The sequence below is a fragment of the Strix uralensis genome, chromosome 4, assembly GCF_047716275.1.
Source record: "Strix uralensis isolate ZFMK-TIS-50842 chromosome 4, bStrUra1, whole genome shotgun sequence".
In the NCBI taxonomy this organism is placed as follows: Eukaryota; Metazoa; Chordata; class Aves; order Strigiformes; family Strigidae; genus Strix; species Strix uralensis.
Window position 1 is genome coordinate 115,059,028 of NC_133975.1, and position 24,519 is coordinate 115,083,546.

General features: G+C 41.8%; 1 protein-coding gene across 3 annotated transcripts in view; it reads right to left on the reverse strand.

Moving 5' to 3' along the window:
- The window catches only part of TC2N (tandem C2 domains, nuclear), a 33,899-nt gene extending 12,786 nt beyond the window's left edge, over window positions 1-21,113 (reverse strand). Inside the window, exons 1-4 of one of the 3 annotated variants that reach the window (XM_074868621.1) lie at window positions 20,994-21,113; window positions 5,746-5,872; window positions 4,847-5,077; window positions 1,509-1,673 (exon numbers count right to left, since the gene is read on the reverse strand). In XM_074868621.1, the coding sequence (XP_074724722.1) occupies window positions 1,509-1,673; window positions 4,847-5,077; window positions 5,746-5,812 (463 nt within the window). In that variant the 5' untranslated portion in view covers window positions 5,813-5,872; window positions 20,994-21,113. Of the gene's footprint in view, window positions 1-1,508; window positions 1,674-4,846; window positions 5,081-5,745; window positions 5,873-20,294; window positions 20,775-20,993 lie in introns of those variants that run through there. The other 2 variants (XM_074868619.1, XM_074868620.1) reach the window with 2 other exon arrangements.
- Between the last annotated feature and the right edge of the window lie 3,406 nt (window positions 21,114-24,519).

A 24,519-nucleotide genomic window follows, 5' to 3' on the forward strand; every position in this document is an offset into this window, starting at 1 on the left:
AAGCAGAAAAATTTTAACCATAAACATATGTTGTTTACTAGTAACAACTAGAATTTTGGGAAAATATTAATCAATTTTTCAGTTTGTTGCTGGTTTTGTTTGGTTTGGTTTTTTTTTGTTTTTTTTTTTTTTTTTTAAGATGAAGAGAAGGGACTGCACATGAAAATTCAAGAATTTCACTTCATACCTTCCAAATAAACACATTCTTGTAGTTCTCAAGCCCACACATGTGTAAAGTATCATAGCACTTGCTGCAACAAAATAGGCTTAGAATTTTGCTTAAATAGTCTATGAATGCGCATGAGAAGAGTCATCTAGCTTTTGAAACGTCTGTCAAAAAACTCCGGAGGAAGAGGCATTTTAGAACTGTACTCTAGACACAGTACAGTGACCTTTCTTGTATTTAAGCTTACTAAGACAAAACTAGTGAAGTGTTTACTTAGCTTGAAGAAAAATGGAAAAAGAGATGAAGAACTGAAGGGAAGATGTTCAAGACAGTTTTATAAAACCCGTTTGGCTCCCACCAGAGGTGCTTACAAAGCCTAGCAAAACCACATGCCTTAAAGACAGCAAAATTCTACATGTGCTTTGTTCTCTTAAAAAAAAAAATAATATATGGAGTAGTCTCTTCATGTAGTCTCTATGGTGATTCAGAATTATTTTTAAAACAGGACACAGACGGAGACATTTCCTGCAGCTGTAAGATAAGCATGCTATACCATTCTAAATAAAACATCTTTAAAAATGCATACTGTTGCCAGCTTCCGATTTGATAGAGGTGTGTACATTTCTTCGAGTGTGTGAGTTTTCTGAATGCATTTGCATTAGCAATCACTTACGGCAAGCTAGTCATCTACTTTACACTAAACATTCATTATAGGATACATATACCAATGAACAGCACAGAAGAAAATTTTTACCAAGGTAGCCAAACACTTTGTATCTAAACTTACTATCTCACAGCCCTTCCCTGTTCTTAAACACATTCACACAATGAGAAGTGGGGACATTTATGCACCTTTGAAAGCAAACTACAAAAACGTGGGCATACAGCATCATTTCTCATTTTGCACCTGTGATTATCATCTGCTCCCAAATGTTTTTTGATGCTTGTTCCTCTCTCCATATATATACTCCTCAGGCATTTCTCCACTCAACACACTGCCGACTTCCTTCTTCTGTCTCCCTCAAACACTCCTATTACTGGTAGCTGGAATCTCCAGTACTACATCCTGGTTTGGATTGAGAGCAGCTAGGCTAGCTTGCTTTGCCAATTCGTCTACCTTCATATGATGCATGCAAGACCCCAAAAGACAGAAAGTAACAACACATCTGGAAATCAAGCAGAGCTGGCTCCACAGAGTGATTCACCAACCAAGAAGTGTCTGCAGCATCCAGGTCAGTTTGAGAACTGCTGTAATCTTCTCCAGACTAATGGCTTTTTTGTCTTACCTATAAACCTTGGGAAAGGGAGAAAGACAGAACAGTAAGAGTGCAGTCCTTCTCACCTGATCCATATAATTTCCTATGATCTGATTTTGCTTGGAAGCGCCTAATCAGATCTGGCGAAACCCGATGCTCCAAATAGAAGGGGTTGTACACGTCATAGCGGGGCCATTGGTACACACTGTGCAGTTCTGCTTTCCGGTCACCAAATGAGGCTCTGGCAGATTCTGCAGAGCACAAATAAACATCAAATGCAAGAGTTCCAGACATAACACATGCTGCCTGGCTTCATAAGGCAGGCAGAGTGCCTTCAGGGCAAAGGACAAAATATTTCAGTATTATCTACTTTGGGAAATGGAAAAAAAAAAAAAAAGAAAAAGTAAAGAAAACACACATATGCATTATGTCAGATTTCCACAGTGTGCTAGCAAACACTGGAATTAAATTGGCCATGAAAAGCTATGTATACCCTGTCTTGGAGTTTCATAATAAATGCCAAACTAGTTAAAATACAGAAGGCTCTGAAGACAGACAGCAAGACAGAAACTAACAGGGAGAGTAAGGCCATGTGTACAGAAAACCTCTGACTTATTCAGGACATTCCCACTCAGCTAATGGATCTCCAAACCTTCAAGAGGGTCTTGTATGGAAAGATAATACAACTTGTGACTGCAGTCTCTGTGTCATCCAATTTCCATAGGAAGTCTGTCAGTGGTAAAATCACTGGTCCAAAACGACTTGAATCGTTGGCTCAGGCACAAGTAGACGGATCTGAGAATGTCTGAATCCCAGCCTTTTACTCAGCCCATTACAGCACAGCTGCCCTACTTTTATTTCCTTTATTTATAATAATTTCAGAAAAACATGCACGTCTTGGTCACCAGAACAGTAAAGAACATGGCTGTAGTGCTTCATTTTGTCTGTCTGAAGCAAAAATAAGACACATATAACAGTACAGTAGAGAATGGGGATAGGGTGACTTGGACTCTGCCAAAGTCTGACATTTGCTTCCGTCACTTCACCTCCCTAGACTTCAACCTATCGGTTAAAGAGTTCTTTACCCCAGTATAAAGTGCTTTCAAGTCTGCTAATATGTTGCAGCATAAGAGGCAAACTATCATTGCAGTAAAATCCTTTCCTCCAGGTGTTAGTAGAGTAAGTGAAAAAGAATAACTAAAACAGTGAGATGGAACATGAGAGATGATAAAGCAAGAATTCAAGTATAATGGGCTTCAGCATGACGTAAATTGGGATGAATGCTAGAAGTGAGGCCATAAAGAATTGCTACACAACAGATGACGGAAAAGCCAGTGTTCCAGACCAGGAGCACACTTCTTCCTGCTAGCTTACTTCTGTGAGAGCATGAGACACGCTGCAGTGAGTATTGAAGAGAAAGGCTGCCAGAACTTAATTGCTTTCAGAAGGGATGCCAAGAACTAATGCTGAGTATGTCCTGTCTCACTGAAGGAAAATGGAATGGAACTGAGAGCAGAACTTGGACTTCTACAGATATTTAACAATGGTCTAAGAAAATACTCTAAATACATTTTTTGAATATGCTGGTGCTTTGGCTAATGTGAAGAAGGAATGACAGAACACTTCACTGCATTTAGTAAATCTCCCGAAAAAGTAAACTTTGCATTTTTAAACACAACTTTAATGAGGCTTAAAAAGTTGTACTTTAAAAAAAGAAGTATTTATATTTGGAAAGAGAAATGGAAGTTGCCTACTTGACATAAGAGCCACTTTTCAAATATTTGTTCAAGAATTTAAAATACTTGCTCAAGAGAGACAATGATGAAGAGTCAGGTCATTGTGCTAGAAGATCTACCAGCTTCATAGCCTAAGGACCACTCTGTTCACCAGGTCCTTCAGAAATGATGATGATGCAGAATTCCCAATGAATACAAGTTACTGGTTTATAAGTCACTGACTCGTAAGATTGTGTAGAACAGCATGAACAAAGAAAACATTTATCTAATGGTTGTTAGACACATCTTCCTTCTCCCTGGAGAACTCACATGCCTCAGAATCCCTGATGGACTTCTCTGTACAGTATCTTGAGGATGAGGTAGGATAAAGTAAGGCAGAGCCTGAACCAAGACCCAGTAAGAAAGGGGATTACCAGGATCATGTCCTGCACTTCCACACCTTGTCCAAATACAGACTTACAAGAACTAGCAGGCAAGTGGGAAGGCTGAAGGAGATCAGACTCAGAGGTGAGGAGGGCCTCCTCCAGCTATTAGGTTGCCTGTCCATATCTGGTGAGGCAGACATCACAAAAAAAGCCCACTAAAAAGACTGGGCACAGAATGGCCAATCTATACTGAAAAGCTCTGCTAGGCTGATTAGCTTGGCTCTGGTGCCAGTGTTACCAGAAGGGGTGGGTGAGGGTGAGGAGGAAGTCTGATAATAGGCACGCAGAAGGAAAAAAGAAGCAACAGCAAGGGAGAAGAGAAGGGTGGGAGTAAAACCACACAAACACAAAAAAGTTAAGATAGTACTGCGTTAGTTATTATGTAACATGCAGTTGACTTTTTTCAGTTATTAGGTTTCTACCCTCAGAAAAGAAATACAATCACATGGGACTAAAAGCATACTACCAGCATATTATGCCACTGAGGCAAAGCAATTCTAGAGAAAACAACCATTCAGGTATGCCCCTGTGCCGAAATTTTCCCTTACCTAATTCTAGGCATCTCCCGGCAGGACCAAGAGCCTAGCAATAGCATATGTCCTGTAACTCATGTTACTGGGCCAGGCTCCTATTCTTTTAAAACGCCACTGTGCCTGTGTGCAATATGTGCATCATTTTGGCAGTTTGCGCATCGGACTAACTGACAGAGGTTGAAGCACAAGCCTGTTGTGAAGCAAAGAATCATAGTATCATGGGCAACCTTATACCACTGAGATCTGTGACCTCTGGTCTCCCAAAGAGCAGCAAAAAGAGGAGGAAATAGGGGCAAAAAATTCCACCATGTAGTAGCACATGCTATCTATTGGTGAAATTTGAAAAGGAATATGTGTTAGTATGTTAAAACATATCAGTACGTTAAACATGAAAGCCAGACCACCCTCCTTTACTTGAGTGATCTGGATGCTAAGGATGTGTTAGGTCTTTCCTTGCCTCCAATAAATTCTTTACTAAAGCATCTGTTTCCTTCATGTGTCTTCTATTACTTTCAGTATGAGCACTGGTGTGCAATCCTCCCTCTCTGTTTTATTCATGCAGCATCACAGAGATTCATAGTGGGATGACATCCTTCCCAAAACCTCTCTGGGTGTCCAGAGAGGTAAGAAACAAGGACCAGTCTTCTAGAGTTCTGCAAACATATGTTTTCAGTAGAAATACTTGACAACTTTCAAGAAGTAGCAGAAGCTAATGCTGTTTATATTTTACCTTGAATCCCTCCAGCATGTGAGATACTAGGAAGGTTCTTCGGCTGTACATAAGCCAGTTTGAATGGAGGGACCACAAATGGTACCTCCTGACCATCCAGGGGCAGTTTAGAAAGCAGATAATCCTCTGAGCAGCCAACTTGACGCTTCACTGACACAGAAGACAATGGAGGCTTCTCTACAATAGTTGGCTTGCTTCCGGCTACTGCTTCGGATTCCTGCACCATGGAAACTGCTAAAAATAAAGAGCAAGAAACACAGACAGTCCACATGTGCATTAAGTTTTGAACAATACTATGAACAGACCTCTTTTATTTAATAGGATCTGTTCTTGATACATTACTTAACGGCTGCTAGTATTCAGTTCTACCAGCATTCAGGACTAGCACCTGGTAAAGATATTCATCCTCATGACACCTGTACTGATCCAAACACTTTGTTACCCAAGCTTCTATATTTATAGCTACCTTGCTCTTAAATGATTTTTTTTACAAGAGATACACTTGTATCACAGAAGAGTTCTTCAAACAACTAAGACACCAAAGAAAATTCTAACAGCAAATACGCAGGGAGTTAAAAAAAAAAAAAGTGTTCACTCTTAGACTTTGAAAGACACAAGACCTTCACACAACCTTGGGTAAAAAAGCTGGCTTTTTTGGACAGCATTCTACGGTTCAAGGAGCAGACTAGAGACAAGTGTTATTTTTCAGTTCCAATTCCAATTCATAACACTAGCAAGCATGTGTTCAATCTCCAAGTAGAGGTATGGAAAGAATTTTGGATTTTGTAAAACAATTCGTTTATCAGGGGTGACACAATCATTTTATTAATAGGAAGTCTCATCATTAATGAAGCCAGAACAGCAAAACCCTTAGTCAATGTCATTATGTCAGAACTCACGATCATTTTTTTCTTTTTCCATGCAGAGACACCATTTACAGCAGTTTTTTATACATTCTGTTGCCATTGTTTTCAGCGTTGCAGTTTAGAGGAGTCTACAATCAAAGATTCAGTGTAGCTATCAAACCTGAAAAACACAATAAAACAAACCGTAGTAATGGGAATAACTGAAATCAAAATGCAATATTATCAGTTATTTAGTAAGTGATTGCTTACTGGACACAGTCCCAGGGTCAGTGAGAAAGTTACTTCAGTCATAAAAGGATCACAGCCATCAGATTTCTCTCACTGAGCCAAATTATTTTTTATATAAAAGCACAAGAAAAGAGATAATTTCAATGTACGGCATTCAAGTAGTTTCAGCGATCCACTCAGACAGGTCCCTGCCTTTCAGGAATACTAAAATTCTCCTCATATTTTTGTGTCCCACTGGGCTTTGGAGTTTACTCAGCTTTACAGCTGTTTTGAAGTGGTCTTGTCAAGTCATTTGCAAGATGTGGTTTTTATTTTGTTTCCCTTGTTCATGTTTCTCCTATCCTCTTTCACTCATGTACTATTTTCACATACATCCATACACGTTTACATTTTTCACTCAACATACTCCATATCTTATATTTGAAAACACTCTATGAATGATGCCAAAATTGCCTTCTTTGAGGAACTACTGCTTTCTCATAATTGTATACACATGAAACCGAAGACCTGTTTTATTATATAATTGTCTGCTATGCATACAGAAATAGAGCACGTTGACTTCCAGCAAAATAAGAGGCATGTACTCTACTAAAGAATGAGAACAAGTCTGTAACAGCTGGTTAACATTAAAAGAACTTTATGACAATACTAACTGGCCTCATTTAAATGTCTTTATTCATATCCTTATGTTCTCTTTTCAGAGGGACAGAGACAGCTGCACTGCCTCCCGTCCAAAACTTAGCTGTCTAAGTCTAGTCCTTTTACATCTACCTAAAGTACACAAGGTTCTTTGCAGAACATACCCAAGACATGAGTCCAACTCCATGGAGGTTAGGAGACACCAAACAGAATGTGAACATAAGCTGAAGGGATGGGGAAGAAAACAAGTGAGAGAAAGGGGGAAAGCACAGAGAGATGACAATTACACAAAAATGGACACATTTGCTCAGTTATTTCAATCGCAAGAAATTGCTGAAAGCTTCTGCACTCCAGCACAGAACCCATTCCCACCTGCAGCTTGAACTGTGACGTCACTTTCTTTGTATGTGAACCACACAAATACTATGGAAACAACACTAATATCCCCCAAACTTTTCTTTCATTAAAAGCCCCTCAAAATTCTGACGGATGCCAATTAAGATATTAAGCTACGGACACTTAATCTAACTTAGCAGACATGTGCTTTCTTGTCTTAACATTATTTATTTCTATGGGTAGGGTGCAACTGGAAGTTATCAATAGACATATCAATTTGCAAATACTGACCAAACACAGCATATACTTAGTGACCTGCTCTTTTGCACTCTACAGTACCGCAGCATTGCTATTTATGTTTTAACTTACAGGTTTTGCAGAGTCACTGAGAGCACGTGGCTTCATGAGGAAGCCTTGAATTAACTTGTTATCTCTAAAATACTAGTGTGAAATACAATGAAGGTTTATTACTACAACTACATAACTGTTCCAGAATTATTCTTAATCATGCGCTATAACAAAGTACTGATTAGAAGGAAATTCTTAAAATATATTCCCATTAGACCTAAACCTAAGTAAACCATTATTCTACTGCAACAAGGACCTAGGGAATATTTGGTTTAATACAATTTCTCTGAATAATTTTTGCTGGTTTTACCACTAAGTGAAATTAATTATTGCCTCTAGTTTTATACTGCTCTTTGTGCTCAACAGACCAAAATTAACAAAACACAAGTGACCCGAACATAAAAACCTCAGAAGTAGGCTGAATACTGGTACACATTATTCTGGAAAACAGAACACTACTGAAGAGATTACAGCATAGTCTCTAACCAGACAGGGCTGGGGTGCAATAGCCTGCTTTAAAGGGGACACCATTACTCTGCACAGAATCCATCACTCAGTACTTGTCCTGATCTTAAAATTGTCCATGAGTGTAAGTACAGTATGAAATCTGCATGAAGAATCTTCAGAGGCAGTGCCACCGACTCCAGAACCTGCTCTGCATCTTTACATAAGCACAAAAAGACGTACAGGAATTTCTCATTAAATTCTCCATGTTTCTAAGGATCAAATTTTCACTGCTGCTTCTCCCTTGAAGGTGCACTCATGACAGCTAAGCCTGCTAGAATTCAAAGTTTACTTTAAGGTTCTCTTGCAGTGATTTTCCTTCCCAGCTGTTATCAGTACACAGCTGGAGTTAATATGCTTTACTCTTGTTCACCATGTTTAAAGTGGGCTGAAACAGCTGCTTTGTTTGCTCTAAGCTTTGCAACAATGGTATCTAAGCCTCAGTGGCAGTTTGCACAGGGAAAACAGTCTTTTATCTCAAAATGTCCAGATTGAATTTATTCGCTACTGCTGGTGGAGAAACCAAAATGTTAGTAACCGCCCTGCTTTCCAGCTACATAAAGTGGAAAAATTAGTTTTTCTGCATCAGAGAAAATTCAGTTCACAGTAGTAACTTCTCTCCCCAGAATTGTTTAGCTGGAACCATTAACATGAGCAAATAAACGAATGTAAATTGTCTGTCACAAGCACTTGTCTTTCTATCTCGGGGTTGAGTGCCTTACCTAGAAAGAAAAGGCTACATAAGGGTATTGAGGATATAACAGTAATAATGCAATTCTACATCTTTTGTACTTCTATCTATAAAAAAAACATGTTTTTCACAGTAACACCAAGTAACCTATGACAGTCTGACTATTATCTTTTTTTTCTCATTTATCAATATGCAAACATTCATACTTTTTTTTTTTTTCCTATCTGAAGACAAATATAAAGCAATTCATCACTGCCTACTGTATGGAAGAGAGTATACTATTTACAGATTACCGTTTTGTAGGCAAGGTAATATTCAGTAGTCAGTGCCAAAGTACATAGACACTAGCTTAAGAGTTTCCCATTCAGTTTCAGCTTAAATACAGTATTTTGAAAAGAAAGTTCCAAGAGAAAGAGACTAGAACACAGTTTACACTTTTTTCAAGTTTAAAAATGTAATGGTTTCAATGACAAAATTTGCGCTTGTGTTCCTAGACTTATACCACAGCCACATTACAAAAAAATGGTAGCATTTGCTGAGGGACACATCATCTACATTACAGTCCTCCCTCATTCTGCTTGGAGCACTTTGCTTTGTTCGCGAAATCATGACACGGATGGTCTCAATTACTTTTTAAAGTTTTAATTCACTTAACTAAGCTACAGAGATAAATATATTTGGGCTTTTGTTTTAGTTCTGAAGAGCAATCCTGGCAGTAAATTACATGGCTTGGCTCCCAGTTCATTTACTTTCTCACATCTGTATTTCCCAAGTTGCCTATGATCAGTTATACAACTTTCATTCCATGCAAAACTTTCGTCTTAACCATGTGGGACAGAGAGAAATCTAGAAGGTTGTTTTGCATGTTATTTAACTGAAATTGAATTATTATTCAATTTTATTATTAACTGAAAATGAACAAAAATCTTGTAGAAGATTAAAAAAGTATTTCATGGTCTTGACAGAAGCTGACATTTCTATCAAAGGTTAAACTTCTCCCACATGCCAGAACCTTCTGCTGGTGTCAGCTACCCGAAAAACCTCAGTATATCATTTAACAGTTGTTAAAAGGTTGTGCTAACATGCATTTGTCTAGGAATAAATTTACCAAATAAACCTGAACCATAGAGACATTTTTTAGGTGCACCACCAAATTCCAAAAAAGTACAGCAATGCCATCCATTGTAACTAGAAGTTAGAGACAGAGTCAAGGAATCCTAAGTTTTGGGGTCAGTTTTTGTTGGGCAATATGCATACGTCAAAGACATCCTCCATTCTGGAGATATTAGACTGATTTTCAGACAAAAAACTGAGATAGAGAAATCAAATCACTTGCAGCAGAAGAAGGAACTGAAGTCAGATCTTATCACTCTGTTTCAAATTCTCTCTTTCTTGGTGTTTTCCACTGATTTCAGTAAGCTTTTTTTCATTTCTCTCTTCTCAGTATCAAGCCAAAGTAAGATAATCAAATGTAACTCAGCAATAGTCCTTCCACACTAAGGCAGAAGGAGAGCCAAGGTTATTAGAACATCCTGGAAACAACAAAGTTTAAAAACCAACCACACACATACACAGAGCCTAGAGAATTACAATCACTACTATTTTAATGGGTTTAGATGGGGAACATAAATTATCTTAATGATTTCCAGATTTCTCTGATAGAAATTTTGAATGAGCTAAAATCAGATAAACAGGGTATCAAAGACTTCAGTTCCAGATGCCTCCAGAATGGTTACAAGACACGAGATGTTTGGAGAAGAAAGTAAATATTTTCAACAGCTTATTAAATAAAAAGAACATGATCGAAAACGGATGATCACAATATTAAATATTAAAAGCTGAAAGCAGTCTGAAAAGAAATGTCATGTCTTTGCTGCCCTACGATGAAAGGGTGTGTTTTGCAACAAGTTTGTAGGCTGCCAATGTATTTTACTGCATTTAGGCACAGCACTGCTCCACAGAACTTGAACAGGTAACATATTTAAAACTATTCAGTAGACACAAAGGTGAAATAGCTGATCTCAAACTGGGAAAGCTGGCTAAACCAGAGGTTTCAGACGTTATGAAATTTATTGCCAGACATAAATGTGTAAAATGCATTCTCAGATCTGAGTTCCAGAAACACATCATGGCAAAATTTCTAGTAGCAGTAAGTCCTCACAAAGCAGGAGGTGTAAAAGAAAATATCCGGAAACAGGGATGATGGGTTGTTATTAAGCATTTGGGACAGATCCTTGAATGACATAAGCGTCTACAGTTCCAGTAGCCCCAGTGGAGACATGACACTTTGCAACATCAGAAGACATGCCTGTGGAGAAAGCGAGCTCAACCTTGCCAGTTCACACCTCAGCCAAACACCACGTTTATGCTACCTCTGTGCCTTTCTGCCTTTCAGATCCAGGAGATGCAGTCAATCGCAGTCATATAAATCCTTCAAAGAGCATAACAATACCACCACAGGTCTCCAGATGATTAACAAAACCACAGCACAGAAAAAACTGCTTCTGCTGCAAGTCAGACGGATGCTTTTTTGACGGCGCAGATGCTGCAAAAGCTTTAACTTCCACGGCCAGCTGTTTTGCAGTTTTGTTTCTGGGGGAGAGCATCTTGGAGCTGTGCACTGGTCTGAGCACAGCTCTTCATCTGAAGAGCGGTGGCTTGTGACCACTGCATCTCAAAACTGGTCAACACTAGCGAAACAGCTTAAATGGTTTCGAGAAATTTGCCTTCAGGTACTTCGTTACTGTAGCAGCAAGGACAGCACATGCACACACCTACACACACAACACCATGCATGGGCATACACTTGCCAAAGACATAAAGCTCACAGTTTTAAACAAGCCCTTTTTTGGGGGGACTGTAGGCAGGTCTGATTTGTACCATACATACAGGAGGGAGAGGCACTTCAAGTGGGTGTCAGCATGTGAAAAGACAGGACACAAGCTTTTGTTCCTATTCATTATAGTAGTACTAGCATTTATAGCAGTATTCATTATAGCAGTACTAGATTGTCTGGAGGAAGAGAGGGGGGGCAAAAAAAAAGGAAACAAAAGTGATCATGCCAACACACACCTACCAGCTACATGATAAGAGGCTCCTGTCTATGCCTGTTTCAGGAGAATCCCACAACAATCTGCAGTGATTAGGGGTGTGTCTGTACATACACCTTCCTTCGCTACTTGTAACCACAACTCAAGGAAAAGCATGAAAACACTGGGAATTTGCACACAGAGATTATTCCAGTTCTGCCTTCCAAGGAAACGAAGAAAACGTGAAGCTTTCCTTTCTTTTGTGCCTGAAAGCAGTGGATCACAAAGGAGATGCTTAAGTAACACAACAGAAAAAAAGAAGCTATGAGAAGGCTTTTGAAGGACACAACCAGAGAGGCATTCTTGTGAGAGACACTTTACAGTTTGACAGAAACATAATGAAGGGATGCAAAGCTCTCCCAGTGCAGCAGATAAATGAAGAAAAAGTGTAATTACATATTTAAAACTGAAAAAAAAGACTACGCATCATTAACCTGTTTTAGATGATGGGAATTTTATGATGCACAGCTTTCCTGGGGCAAAGAGCCTACTGCCATTAAGTAGTTACACAATTAAATCTGCTAACAGAAATAGATGGTAAAGAGTTGCTGGGAGAAGTGTCATGCTCCATGATGCAAACAAACCACTAACTGCCGAGGCACAGGAAGCACCTTCCCGTGCTGGTAAATGATGGCACAACAGCCCATTGGGGGAAGCTTTACAGGTTCGAACGGACCACTGGTCCAAACCAGCACGGTCCCGTCCTGCAAATTCCTCTCATTCACCAGAAGGCCCGTTATGTGCTTTTGTCCCACCCTCCTCAGTTACTGACACCACTGGATTTCAAACAGTTACTCCTGCACTACACTGAGCAACTTAAGCAGGAAGACACTCGGGTTTTATTTCAGAAAATATTCCAATAGCTAACTGCCTTCACTGCTAATACTTTAACTCTATTTCCAGTTTAACTTTTTTCCCAATTTTTAGGTCTTTGCTATATTAACAGTGTGAATTACCAGGAGTATCTCTTTTATTCATTTAGATCTTAAAATGTTAGGATCTAACCTTCTATTTCTCTTCAGTAAGCTAAATAGGCCAAATCAAGCCATGTAGAGAAGTTTAAACCTGTAAGCTTTACAGCATTCAAGTCTGTTTTATACAGTTCTCAAAACATTATCCCACTTCTCTGATCACTTTTATTCAGGCTGATACCACAACTGAACTACACACCTCAAACTCAACAATGTCAAAGGATAATCTAAGGTGAGAATATATTTCATTAATACTTGTAAGGGCAAGATTGCTCTCATTTCCACAGCATTGCATTGAGATCCAGAATGGTTAGTGGTTCACCGTTGCCTCTGCATCCTCCTGACTATATTCTGAGCGAGTAGAGGAGAGGAAGAAGATGGGAGCCTGCAGAGAGCATCTCCACAGTCCCTCTTGGTGACTGTCATAGCGTTCAGGTAAGATATTGTTTGCTGGGCTCACCTAGAGATAACAGTTGCACGTAAAGTTTAAACCCCTTGTAATCAGCAGGAGTGCTCAATACTTCACTACTGTCAGTTGGGGGTGACAATTGTACAAATATATTACTTATTCAGCCTTAGCAGGCTTCTTCTGAGGCAAAGAAAACCACCTCAGAAGTCAATTCTTAGCTGAGCTGTTGTCATAGCAGTAAAAGAAGAGCTCTCTCTGATCCCACAAGGTGCTTCATATGTTCTCCTGCTGAGGATGTCCAGCTCTAACTGAACCAGGACAGAAGTTTTACCTGGAGCAGCCGTGTCTTCCAAAATGCAGTTGTGAGAGACCATGCTGTGTCCCACTGCAACTTCCCCTTCTCCCTTCAGCTTCTCTGCCTATACAAAGATGACCTAATATATGCCTCTCTTCATGCAGGCCCTGAGCTGAACCCTACAGAAAGGGCACTTTGTGCAATCTAGCTGTGGTCTCCTTCAGCTCAGCAGCTGCTCCTTCCCAGGGCTCCAGAATGGAAGAGGCCAAATGGCCTTCAAAGCATCTGCACACGTAGCCCAGGCACAGACCACCAAACAGAGTACGTCACAAAGAACTAATTGCTCTTGCCTACTTCCCTGAAGAAAAATAAAGTCGAGCAGGTGTGTGTGCTTGAGCTATTGTGCTACAGGAACAACTGCCTCTGCTTTCCAGGCACCCCTTGGAGAACGGGAACAAGCCCTGGCACGAGTACATGATCCAAAGTCGTCCTTCTGACATTGCCCCCAGGGACACCCTGACTCTAGCTCAGCATTATAGCCTTGCACCTGCAGCCCTTAAATGCAGATTTAATCCAAGCCTGCCCCAGTATGCAGAAGATTAATAATATCATTTACAAGGGCCAAAAGAACAACTTCCATAAATCTGAGCCAATTTTTCTCATGGGAGATTTATATTTGAATTAAGAAGGGAATATCATAAATCTATTCCATGATAAAGCGTAAAACTTGGGATTTTAATATGCTGAATCCCCTATGCTCTGGGCTGTAAAAGTTGATAGAGATAGTGTTTCTTCCTAATGCTGCATTAGGCAAGTAACCAATTCATCCAGATACTGAACTGACAACAATGTTCCTGTGAACTGTAGATAAATTCACTGACTTGGACAAGGATGTACAATATGGTATGTATTGGGGCAGTAAACACAAAAGAATAAATCCATTATGTTGGACTGCAGATCACTTTGGATTCAGATGGAAAACAGCAAAGCAAGAGTTGAAGTCAGGACACCAGTAAAGAAAACTTAAGAGACTGAAATGTCTGTGAAAAGAACTTGGCTTTTGATGAGAACATGGAAAGAATTCAACATAAGATAAGTCCTTTGCTCTAAGCAGATTAGGAAAAAAATCACCGATGGTTACTTTATAATCTAACTTAAAACTTAAGACTTTCTTTATGTTTTCTGTGTCAGATTTTAATCCAATTTTTTTCTCCTTCTGCAGTAATGCCAGGAGGCCACAAAAATAGAACTGTCAGCCGTCTCTCTATAGCCCTGATACCAAAGAAAACTGGAAACATCTGGATGCATTTTTCAATAGGACAGTCAAGAAGAAGGTATTTTAGCCAAAAGCATCTGCCTGTGCAGTGGAGTACCCTAACATGGCTAAATGTGTCTAGCTTTGAAGAGATGGCCCTTGGAAAGCAATGAAACACTGAAAGAGAGCACTGAATGGCATCCAGGACTCCTCAGCCTCTGCCATGACTACAGAGCCACACAGTAAACACATGGATACTCATATAGTATCCAGACAGCTAATGAAAAATAGCTCCTCCTGTATATACGAAAAAAAGAAGAAAACCCAAACAGTTTTGCATGGAAAAATAGTTTCATTACCATTAAAACTACTTTACGGAAACCCTGTTGACCTACAAGAGTCAAGATGGACTAGTTTTTTATATATACATCTATACATGCACATAGACATCTACTGCTTTGTTTTAGGTGAAGCAGGTTTTTATTAGTTATTTTACGCTAATTATTTAATAGTTATTTTACATATAATTACTCCTCTGTTTCATGATGAAAACAAAAACTCCTTTAAACTATGGAGTTTCCACAGGATGATGATTCCCTGTTCAGCAGTTCTGCTCCGCACTGTCACTCTATAACCAGTTACAGCATTGTAGTGAGAGGAAGGAAATACATAAATTGTATAAAAGGAAGGCTAAAAGACTATAGCTGAGATTAAGAAAGGAAACAGGTGACTGAAGTACAACTCATACGAAAACAGATTAAATTAATTACTCTAGAACAGGAAATGGGAACTGATCTTAATTAATTCAAATCCAAACCATATTGGGAATATGGCTCCACTGGGCACATGCACTGAGCTCAGGAAGCTGTCTAAACACACTTTAAAATACAAGTCCAGGAGGATCTCATCTTTATAAGGTACAAGTATTTGTTATTTTTTGCTTTTAACAGCCCCAGCAGAGCCTCTCAGAGAGCAGTACTGGCTGGAGTAGTTGGCAGCTGCCCAGGCAGATGAGTGGTAACCAGGCACTGCATAAAAGAGGTATTTTAAAAAAAAATTTGCATAGATATTGGGAGAAAACAGCAGAAATCAGAACTGTCTTAATTTTATGGGAGCATTTAACATCCCAATTATTATTGGCCAAATGCTGCTACAACTATGGGGCACAGTGGTGGGGCTCTGCTCCCTCCTGAGAAGACAGAGGTCCTGAGAGCAGAAGTTGGCAGCATGAACTTACCATTCCCTTTTTACTCTCAGGGAAGATCTGCTTAACTACAAAGTGAGCAACAGCTACACCATGAATGTATGGGGTTTTTTAATCCTGTTGAGTTTAAATCAACGCTCTTCACAAGATATTTTTGACCCATGATTTCACATGCTGGTGAAACTAGATCTGGAAGTACACATACCAACTGAACTGAATGAAAGTCAGGATGATTCAGGGAGATGTTCTGAGTTTAATCAAGGTTTCATGGAGGAAACTTTTTAGCTACTCCAGTCACTGCTGAGCAGACAGAGAACCTGAACAGAAGACTGACAGAGAGTTCCCAACCTAGAGACCAACAATCCTATTTTGCAAAAGTAAATTGGAAAAAAAAAAAAAAACAAACCAAAAACCCAACCCAGAAGTAAAAGGTTTTGAATGTTCCTCTATTGCGAATGAAACTGGTCTTGAGAATGTTTTGTTGTCACCTAGAAGATCAGTACTAAACAATTTATGAATCCCTCAGAAATAGGAAACACCATTTGTTTTTGTACCAGTTCACTGCTAACCACAGAATCACTCATAGCTCAAGCTACTTTTAAACTTCGTTCTGACTAACCCTCCTCTCTATATGGCAGGTGCTTTCCTCGTCAGAAGAAGTACACACACAGCAGACCAGATGCCTGAATTTTCTAAAGAGAACCCCCCCCCCTTAGCTCCCCTTATCTGCCCCCTTCAGCCCCTGGTCAAGGGTTGGGCCACCTTCCGGCCACATGAACCACCTCACACTGTTCACCCTGGCCCAGCTTCCACAAGCAGGGTGGACAGGGCCACATCCAGCCCCCTCAGCCCGCAGGCACAAGGGCTCTGTGGGAGCGAGGGGCTGCATTCCTGCAGGTGGAAGGGACCCTCCCACAGCTCTGGTGAGGAGACTGTCCCACAAAGGCCAAGCAGCCTTCTAGCTCGCCACGCTTCAGACAAGCTGAGGCACTACACGTGTGCATTAACATTTCCCCAGCATGCTCTGTCAATGGGGGCACAGGGGCTGCTGGCTCAGCACACCACCCTCTGCCTTGCCCAGTGGCCAGGAGAGCTGGGCAGGGAGCCAGGCACCCACCTGCCCATGCTAGAGCACACTGTACAAGTCCACAGCCAGGTTCCAGGATCCAAAGCATAGGTGCCAAACTAATTTAAATGCCTAACAGGTTTTGAGGCCACTGGGTCATGGTCCTTCTAGATTGCTTTTTCGGACTTCAAAGCTAGTTTAATTGCCAAAGCAGCATCTCCAGAACTTGCTCTTCAGGCCAGACCCAAAGCTCATTGCAATGACCACACAACCCCCCCCAAACACCAAGGGCCTTCGTTTGGGGCCTAAATATCTGTTCTCTCCAGTTTAAGTGTGGCTATTAGATCACTGAAAAACAAAGCTTCAAAACAAAATCACCAGGATACAATTTACAGGAAAGATAAGCATCAGATTGCTGACATAATTTCTTTTTGACACTGAATTCATGTAAACTTCAGCTGTGATGACAGGCAAACACACTAAGTTTAAGAGAAGTCTCCTCACCAATTCTGCACAGTTCGACGTATTAACATGAGTAAGAGATATGATGCAACACAGATGAGCTCAAACCAAACGCAGAATTTGAACCTCTTCCCACATGAGGCTCTTCAGTTTAGGTCTGAAGATTCATCCAGGCCACGAAATGCTATCAACATAATTTTTCTCTGCATAAGCAATCTTTCTGAGGGAGCCTGAATAGCATTATTAACCAGAATAACAACATGGCTTAACCTAAACTCAGTCTGTCCTACTTAAAGCATGCTTTGCCCTTCACTTTAGAGAGACGAGATCTTAGGTTCTCTGCTGACAGAGATTGGGTGTTGTCCTACTTAGATTAGAGAGAGAATATTTACCAGAATTAAGGTATCTTGGGAGATAGCAATTCAGAGTAAACAAAGTTGCTCTTTGATAAAATTAAACAAGAGTCCGAAGAGGGGAGCAATAGGTCAGGATATGCATCATGCAAAATTCACTAAATGAAGTAAATAGCATTTTAATCAAGCAAACAAGTTCAATAACTGTTTCCACCAAAGTCAAAGGGTACTTCTGGTATAAACCAGAGCGTGTAGGATTCACAGGAAGAGAGTAGGCCTAAGCTAGCCAAAGCCTGGCTTCCTAGTGGAGGCTGCCCTTCTAAGGCTCTGCCCATCACACATGAGGGCTGCGTCCGCCTGTCCTCAACTTGCCTAAAGGGCTGGCTGCTACCGGAGGGGCAGTTCGGCTCTCCCTTGCCAACAACCATTCCTGTTAGATCTAGTAAACATGCAGCTGCACCATGAGTTGGCCCAGCTCACTGATTAGATGCAAAACTAAACCACCAAAATAAACAAACTGCACAAGGTGAGGTCAGAATGCACAGTGTTTGGGAAAGCAGGGGGCCAGAGCAGGATTGCCCTTTTCACAGCCAGCCCACAACCCTGGGGAGCACATTTTGAGTAAAGTACATCTGAAACTAAAACACCTGTGAGTACGATGAAGAGAGGCTGAGCAAAAATCAAGCCAGCTGATACAAAACACAAGTGACAGAACAAACAAGTAAAATGACTGAGCCTAATGATTAGGACAAAAGAAAAAAAAAAAAGAGACCTGAGTCCGAGCTTTTTCTCCAACTCTGTAAATCAATAGCTTACACACACATGACTGACTGAACAATCCTGCCCACATTCACTCTTTCCAGAGCATAAGAAGAAAGAGGACTTGGTCACCTGGGGATCCATCACCTAAATTAAGTGCAGGGAAGGGCAGTGGAATTGATGGGACTTCTGTGGAGTCCAACATACCCTTTAGGTGCAGTGTTTTTAGTAGGTATGATTTTTATAAGTATTTGCAAGAATCAAGGGACACTTTAAAAATAAATATATTTTTCTTGAAATTCAATATTGCTTAACCACATGTATTCTGCAAATATATTTTTAATATTTAACATACAGTTGGAAAAAGGACAAGAAATCAAACTTCACTACTCCTGGGTTTATGCCCTAGCCACTGAATTGTAGGATCACAGCTCACCTTATGAATGTTTCGCCTTCCTTTCAATACAGAAATAGTTTTGTAAGTAAGGGGTCAGAGACCACCAGCCTAGGACACACAGGTTTATGGTTCTAGTACTCTCTCGAGAAATGAAAGATGCAAATTCAGAACTTGGCTCTTCACATCTGGTTAACAGCTCCAGACAAAGCCTAGAAAGAATATTAAGGGGGAGAAAAAAAAAAAAAAGGCATGGCAATATTCTCCCCTGCATGTTTTTTAAGTGGTCCTGATTATTTATATGTAATCTGAAGACACTTGAGCTCTCCCAAGAACAACTTGCCAAGGAAATTCTGGATCCCTGGACAACTTGGGCACGTGACTAATCAACACTGTCAAAACTAAAGCCACATAAAGCAGCAGACCTCAATGCATTCAAGCGAGTATTACTGGAAAAAACCTGAGCCTGCACAGATCTGAGACCAAGGGTTAGGACTGCAAGGATCTAGCTCTGAGGAGCAGGTGCCCACAGAATCATTTAGATGCCCAAGGACTTGACAGCTGTGGCCCAGTGTATTCCCTTGAGATCCAGTTCTCTTCCTGCACAATTACAACAGCACTGACTGGAAGCGTACATTGTAGGAATGGCCATGATATCAACCTTTCCATCCTTATCTAGAAAAATGCATCACATGAGGCATTTGGCACATTTCCACATTGAAGGAGAGTTACAAGACCAGTTTAATTTGATACTTATTTCAGACTGCTGCTTAATAACCAGAGTGATCTAAACCATCCAGGAATCCAGCAGTATGGTATGCATTAAAGAAGTACATTGTGGCTTTTGAACAGGACAGTTTGAAACTGCTTACTATCATGACTGCTGCTTTAACAGTGCTCTTTGATACAGCAGGTTGTAAATTCAGTAAATATAATGTATTTTCTGATGCTAATTTCATCTAGTACAGAAAGGAAACTGTCCAGCTGTATTCACAACTTCCTTCTGAATTTTGGCTAAACCAGATCTCTAATTACCTAAAGTGTTCCTAGACAACATGATCTAATTAGTTCTTTCTTGATGATGGTAATGCTTAGATAAATCTACACAGAATATTTGGATTTTACAATTTTCTTACAGCAATATCAGTTTGAGATGGTTTTAAGTACAATTTAATCTCGGACCTAATTTTTACGAAGATTTACTTCTATAGTAATTCCATATAGTTACTGTTTTTCTACCTGCCTCCATTTCTCAAGGTCTGTCACTTGATAGAAAATATAGTCAAGCCAAATCTTGGAAGCATACTGTCAAATTAACACTCATACAGCCATAAAAAACCAAACCCCAGGCACTGAAAGGTCTTCACTCCCAAACCCCCACTGACACTGTAGCATGGTGGCAAGGGCACTACAGATGTGCAGCATCTCCTCTAATACAAACTGCCCAGTAACACTGCCTTTTGCAATTCATGTGCTGCAAGCTGAATTAGTCAAGTTTTAGCCTACTTTGAAAAACCTGAGATCAACATGCTAAAGAATTCTGACTTTAAAAACGTGCTGTCCCATTCAATATACCTACCAGTATGCACCAGGTGAAATACATCAGGGTTTGTAAAGAAGATCATTAGGTTTTGTTTCTCAGGAGCCTTATATGCACAGTGAGAAAACAGTAATTTACAAATTGCAAATTACCGCTGTCTATTCACGCTTCAATACTCCAGGTATCAATACACAAGGCAGTTACGTTATATTCAGCCACATCAGTGATATATATGGAGAGTCACTTCAGCAGGACAGCCCAACAAAAGCCATCCTTCCCGGCTGGTTCCGTCCCACTGCTCTCACGCACGGCCATGTGGCTGCGGTGTGCCACCATCACCGAGGCTGCCGGAGATGGGCAACCGAGTGGTTCTGCTGGAACCAGAACGCCCAGCGGCACGTTTCCGATGGGCGACTAGGCAAGCGAACCACCACCCGCGGCGGTGGCCAGGAGGGCCGCCCGCAGGGGACACCCGCGCCGCCTCGGCGCGGTACGCCCGGCTCCGTGCTCCGCCGGCGGCCGCCACGGCGGGGCCGCGGGCTGTGCACGGCCACCGGGGCAGGTCCCCCGGCCCGGCCCGGCGCTCGGCCTCCCCGGCGGGCCCTGGCCGCACCTGCCGCCCGCCCGCTGCCCGCGCCGCGCCCCGCCGCCCCCCTCTCCTCAGTGAGCCGGCGCCGCGGTGCCCCGGGCGGGGGCTGCGGCCCTCGCTCCCCGCTCCCGCCCGCCCCGGGCCGGTACCTGCCGGGAGGGCGCCCCGCCGCCCGCTCGCGGCTGCCGCCGGCCGTCTGCTGCCCACAGCTCCAGCGGGCGCGCCCTGCCCCGGGGCCGCGCCCTGCCCCGCGGCTCCTGCCCGGCCGCCCGCTGCCTCTCCCGCCCCGGCCTCTCCTCCCGCCCGCCGGCTGCCGGCCCCCGCCTGCTCGGCCCAGCCAGGCGCTGCCGGGCTCGCCGCCCGCACGGCCCTTCAGGTGCGCTCCTACAGCGCTTAGTCACCGATCCCTATCGTGGAGGGGGAGTTTCCCCGCTGAGTTGGGACTCACCCACCTCACCAAAGCTACTCACAGCGGCAGATTTATCTCCAAATAGCTGCCAGTAACTTTTCCTCGTCTCTCGCTGGACCATGACACCGGCAAAGTCGGTGCCAAAGCAGCCCCTCGCTTTGCTGGGAGCAAAACCAGGCCTATACTTTAGAGAGGAAAAGTGAATTTTTAATTTTTTATAATGTTCTGCATATATGGCATGTCCAGCTGGAGTACGGATCCCTGTCAAGTCAGGCTTTATGTAGACACGTGAGAGAAAGCCCCTGCCACAGAGTGCATAGTTGTAGGATAATTTAGGGATCACACACGGTGGATTGATTCAGAAATTTCACCAGGAAATCCTGGTTCAGAAATTTCCTTGCAGGAAGCAAAAGTTTTGTGAGACTCAGGGTGGTCTCGCCCCCTCTTCAGTTCTGGTTTCTGATAAAGAACTAGAAGTGCTAAAATACCCTGGGAGGCAAATATGAGCAAGAAGTTGGACTGCATTAGTAGGAAAAAGGGAGTATTTCCTCAAGGAAATGCTGTTTACACTCTAAGAGTATTAAAATTTCCAGTCAGTGAAGTTTTATAGTCACCCCAATACTCTTGAATTGCAGCCTTGGTGGATTCCCCATCCACCAGGACTGTAGTTTTTCTATGATGATTTTTTATTTTAAATTTAATAGCACCACGGTCCTGCTGCTAACTCACCATTTTGTGCTTGTTGTCATGCAGTGTAACACAGCTACTTCGAGCTCCAGAGCCCCTATAAGGAGAGATCCTTTGCCAAAAGCACAGACTGATAATATTTGAGCTAACAAAGCATCTCTGTTCATCTCTGCACAGAGCCAGTCACACAGTACTGAGGTATCACACAGCGGAGTGGCTCTGATTCCCGTTAATGGAGCTCGTGCAATTATGTGTGGTCACTATTTTAAAGAAATACCAGTAACCTGGTATACTTCCAAAATTATGAGTCCTCCTGAGGTGCTCATTAAGCACACATTTCAAGGCGTCTCACTGAATTAATTTACATGATCCAACAGCTTTATTTTCACTGTTCATAGAAGTACATTGTTTAACTACTGATAACATTCCTGTGTGCAGCTTGCTGCTATCAGGTTACATCAGCATTTTCACGTTCAAGGGTTTTTCAGGCTCTTCAGCAACTTCCAGTCCTGCCTGAGTGGCTCTCCAGCGGCTGGAGTTGGCACTGCAGTAGCAGGCAGCCTTTGGGACAGCATGCTGCCTCTCTGATGAAGGAAAGGACATTAAAAACATATTTTTGACAAGGCAGTTAAAGGACAAAACCAGTTTGCAAGACTACCTTCCTTCTTTTTCAAGGCAAGGCTGTCCTCTGTAATTTGACGGGGCCTCTTCTCACATCCTCAGTGCTCATTTGATGGTTTGGAACTCACCTTCCACTCTGCTTTCAGCTGCTTGAAAATTGGGAAGTTTATTTCAATAAGCACAAAATTCAGCTGCGCATGGTAAGGAATATGGCCGACCTGATTTTGTATGGAGGGGGAGAACATTACTGTGCTGTGATTTTTTTTAGCTGGAATGGGAAACAAACCTCCCCCCTCCCTTAGAAGATTTCTGTCCCAAACAAATCTAGTCTGAAGATCAGCAGTGATACCAATTTACTTCTGTTCTTTGCTCCCTAGACCTCTCTGTCAGCTGAAAATACGATTTTTCTTCCCTGCCAGCCTCCTGGCAGCATAGTGCCCCATGCTCTGCTCTATCACTTGCTAATCTTTCTGTAACTAAACCTTGCTTGAGAAAACTGGTGATGTTCCCATGCCTCACCGATGCCTGCTCTCAGCCTCTCTCTCCTCCGTGTCCATCTCAGACTGTCATTGCAACCACTCATTCTCACTAGTTCCTAGTGTTCTGCAGCTGTTCTTGCCTTCCCCATGCTGCCTCCACCCAGGGTAGCTCCAGTACTAAGACCAAGCTAATAAACTGGGCTGGTTTTGTCTGGCTGTGCCAAACCACGGCGCTTTCAGCTCCAGAAATGCAGGGCTGAGACACTTGAGCAGGCCCGTGCAGAGCCAACAGAGGAGAATTTATTAGTCTGGGCTATGCTTCACCTCTCATATCCCCCAGTGAGGCCTGTCTCATCTGTTTTGAACCTCTGCACAGCACACTCTTTCACTTGTTGCTGAGGCTGTTTATGCTATTGGATTACAACTTCCTAGTGTTTTTCTTGGTGAAAAGAGGAGAAGCCAGAAGAGAAGACTGTAGAAAGTAGCTACAAGCAGGAGTGCATATTATCGTCTTTGGGCCTCAAACCTTTAGGAAGTAGACCTGAAACAATAAAAACCCCATGTATAAATACTGACACAAATGTTCTTGAGTAATTCTTTATATCTGCAAAAGCTTTCAAACAGACTAAGACCCTTTTTCTTTACTTTGTGCAAATACTCCAGTGAACAAGATATTAAGCAGGAATGCTGATGGAGGCTGTAGCTTTGTATAAATCAAGCCTGAATTCTCCCTCGTGATCCTTTGCATCAGAAACCTGATCCCACCACTTGTGCATGCTTACTGAATCATGCCAAATTCCATGTTAAAAATCAAGCAGTTCAGAGTTCGAATCATGTTTGCACAGAGCAAGCTGAAATCTTTCAAGCAAAAAAGTGGAAAACATCATTGCTTAGTAGTTCTTGACTCGTTTGCAAAAGATTAAAATGCAATTAAGCAGTTGATGATTGATAATAGCTTCCCCAGCTCTGCTGAGAATCCTTCAGAGCAAGCAAGCATCTAACACTACTGCTTGTGAAATATTTTAGTTTCAGAAATTAACATTAAGTGATGTACTTATGACCAGAGTTAAAATCTAGTGTATACTGCAACAGCCAAGTGATGAGCTCAGCTGTCAGGACCTAAAAGCAGGGTGTTATCAGGACAAGTCCGGCACACAGAATACAATGTCTCACAGACAAACTCTTACGTGTAGCACTAAATTAAGTTTTCTGACACAGATGCTTTTTGAGAGAGAAGAAAGGATTTTGCAACTTAGATGTCAGTGAAATAGCGGAGTCCTTTTCAGCTGAAGTCTCTAAGTGGTTAATACACTTTCGTTACAAACAACTTCTGCAGCCAGAGACTTTTACTACCATTAAAGTTTTTGCAGCAGTAATCTTTATCCCCTGAGGTTTTGCTGGGAGAAACATGAAACTGTTTCCTCATCCTCCCTGTCCTACTCTCAGCTGGAGCCTGGCTTTTTCCATTCCCATCATAAC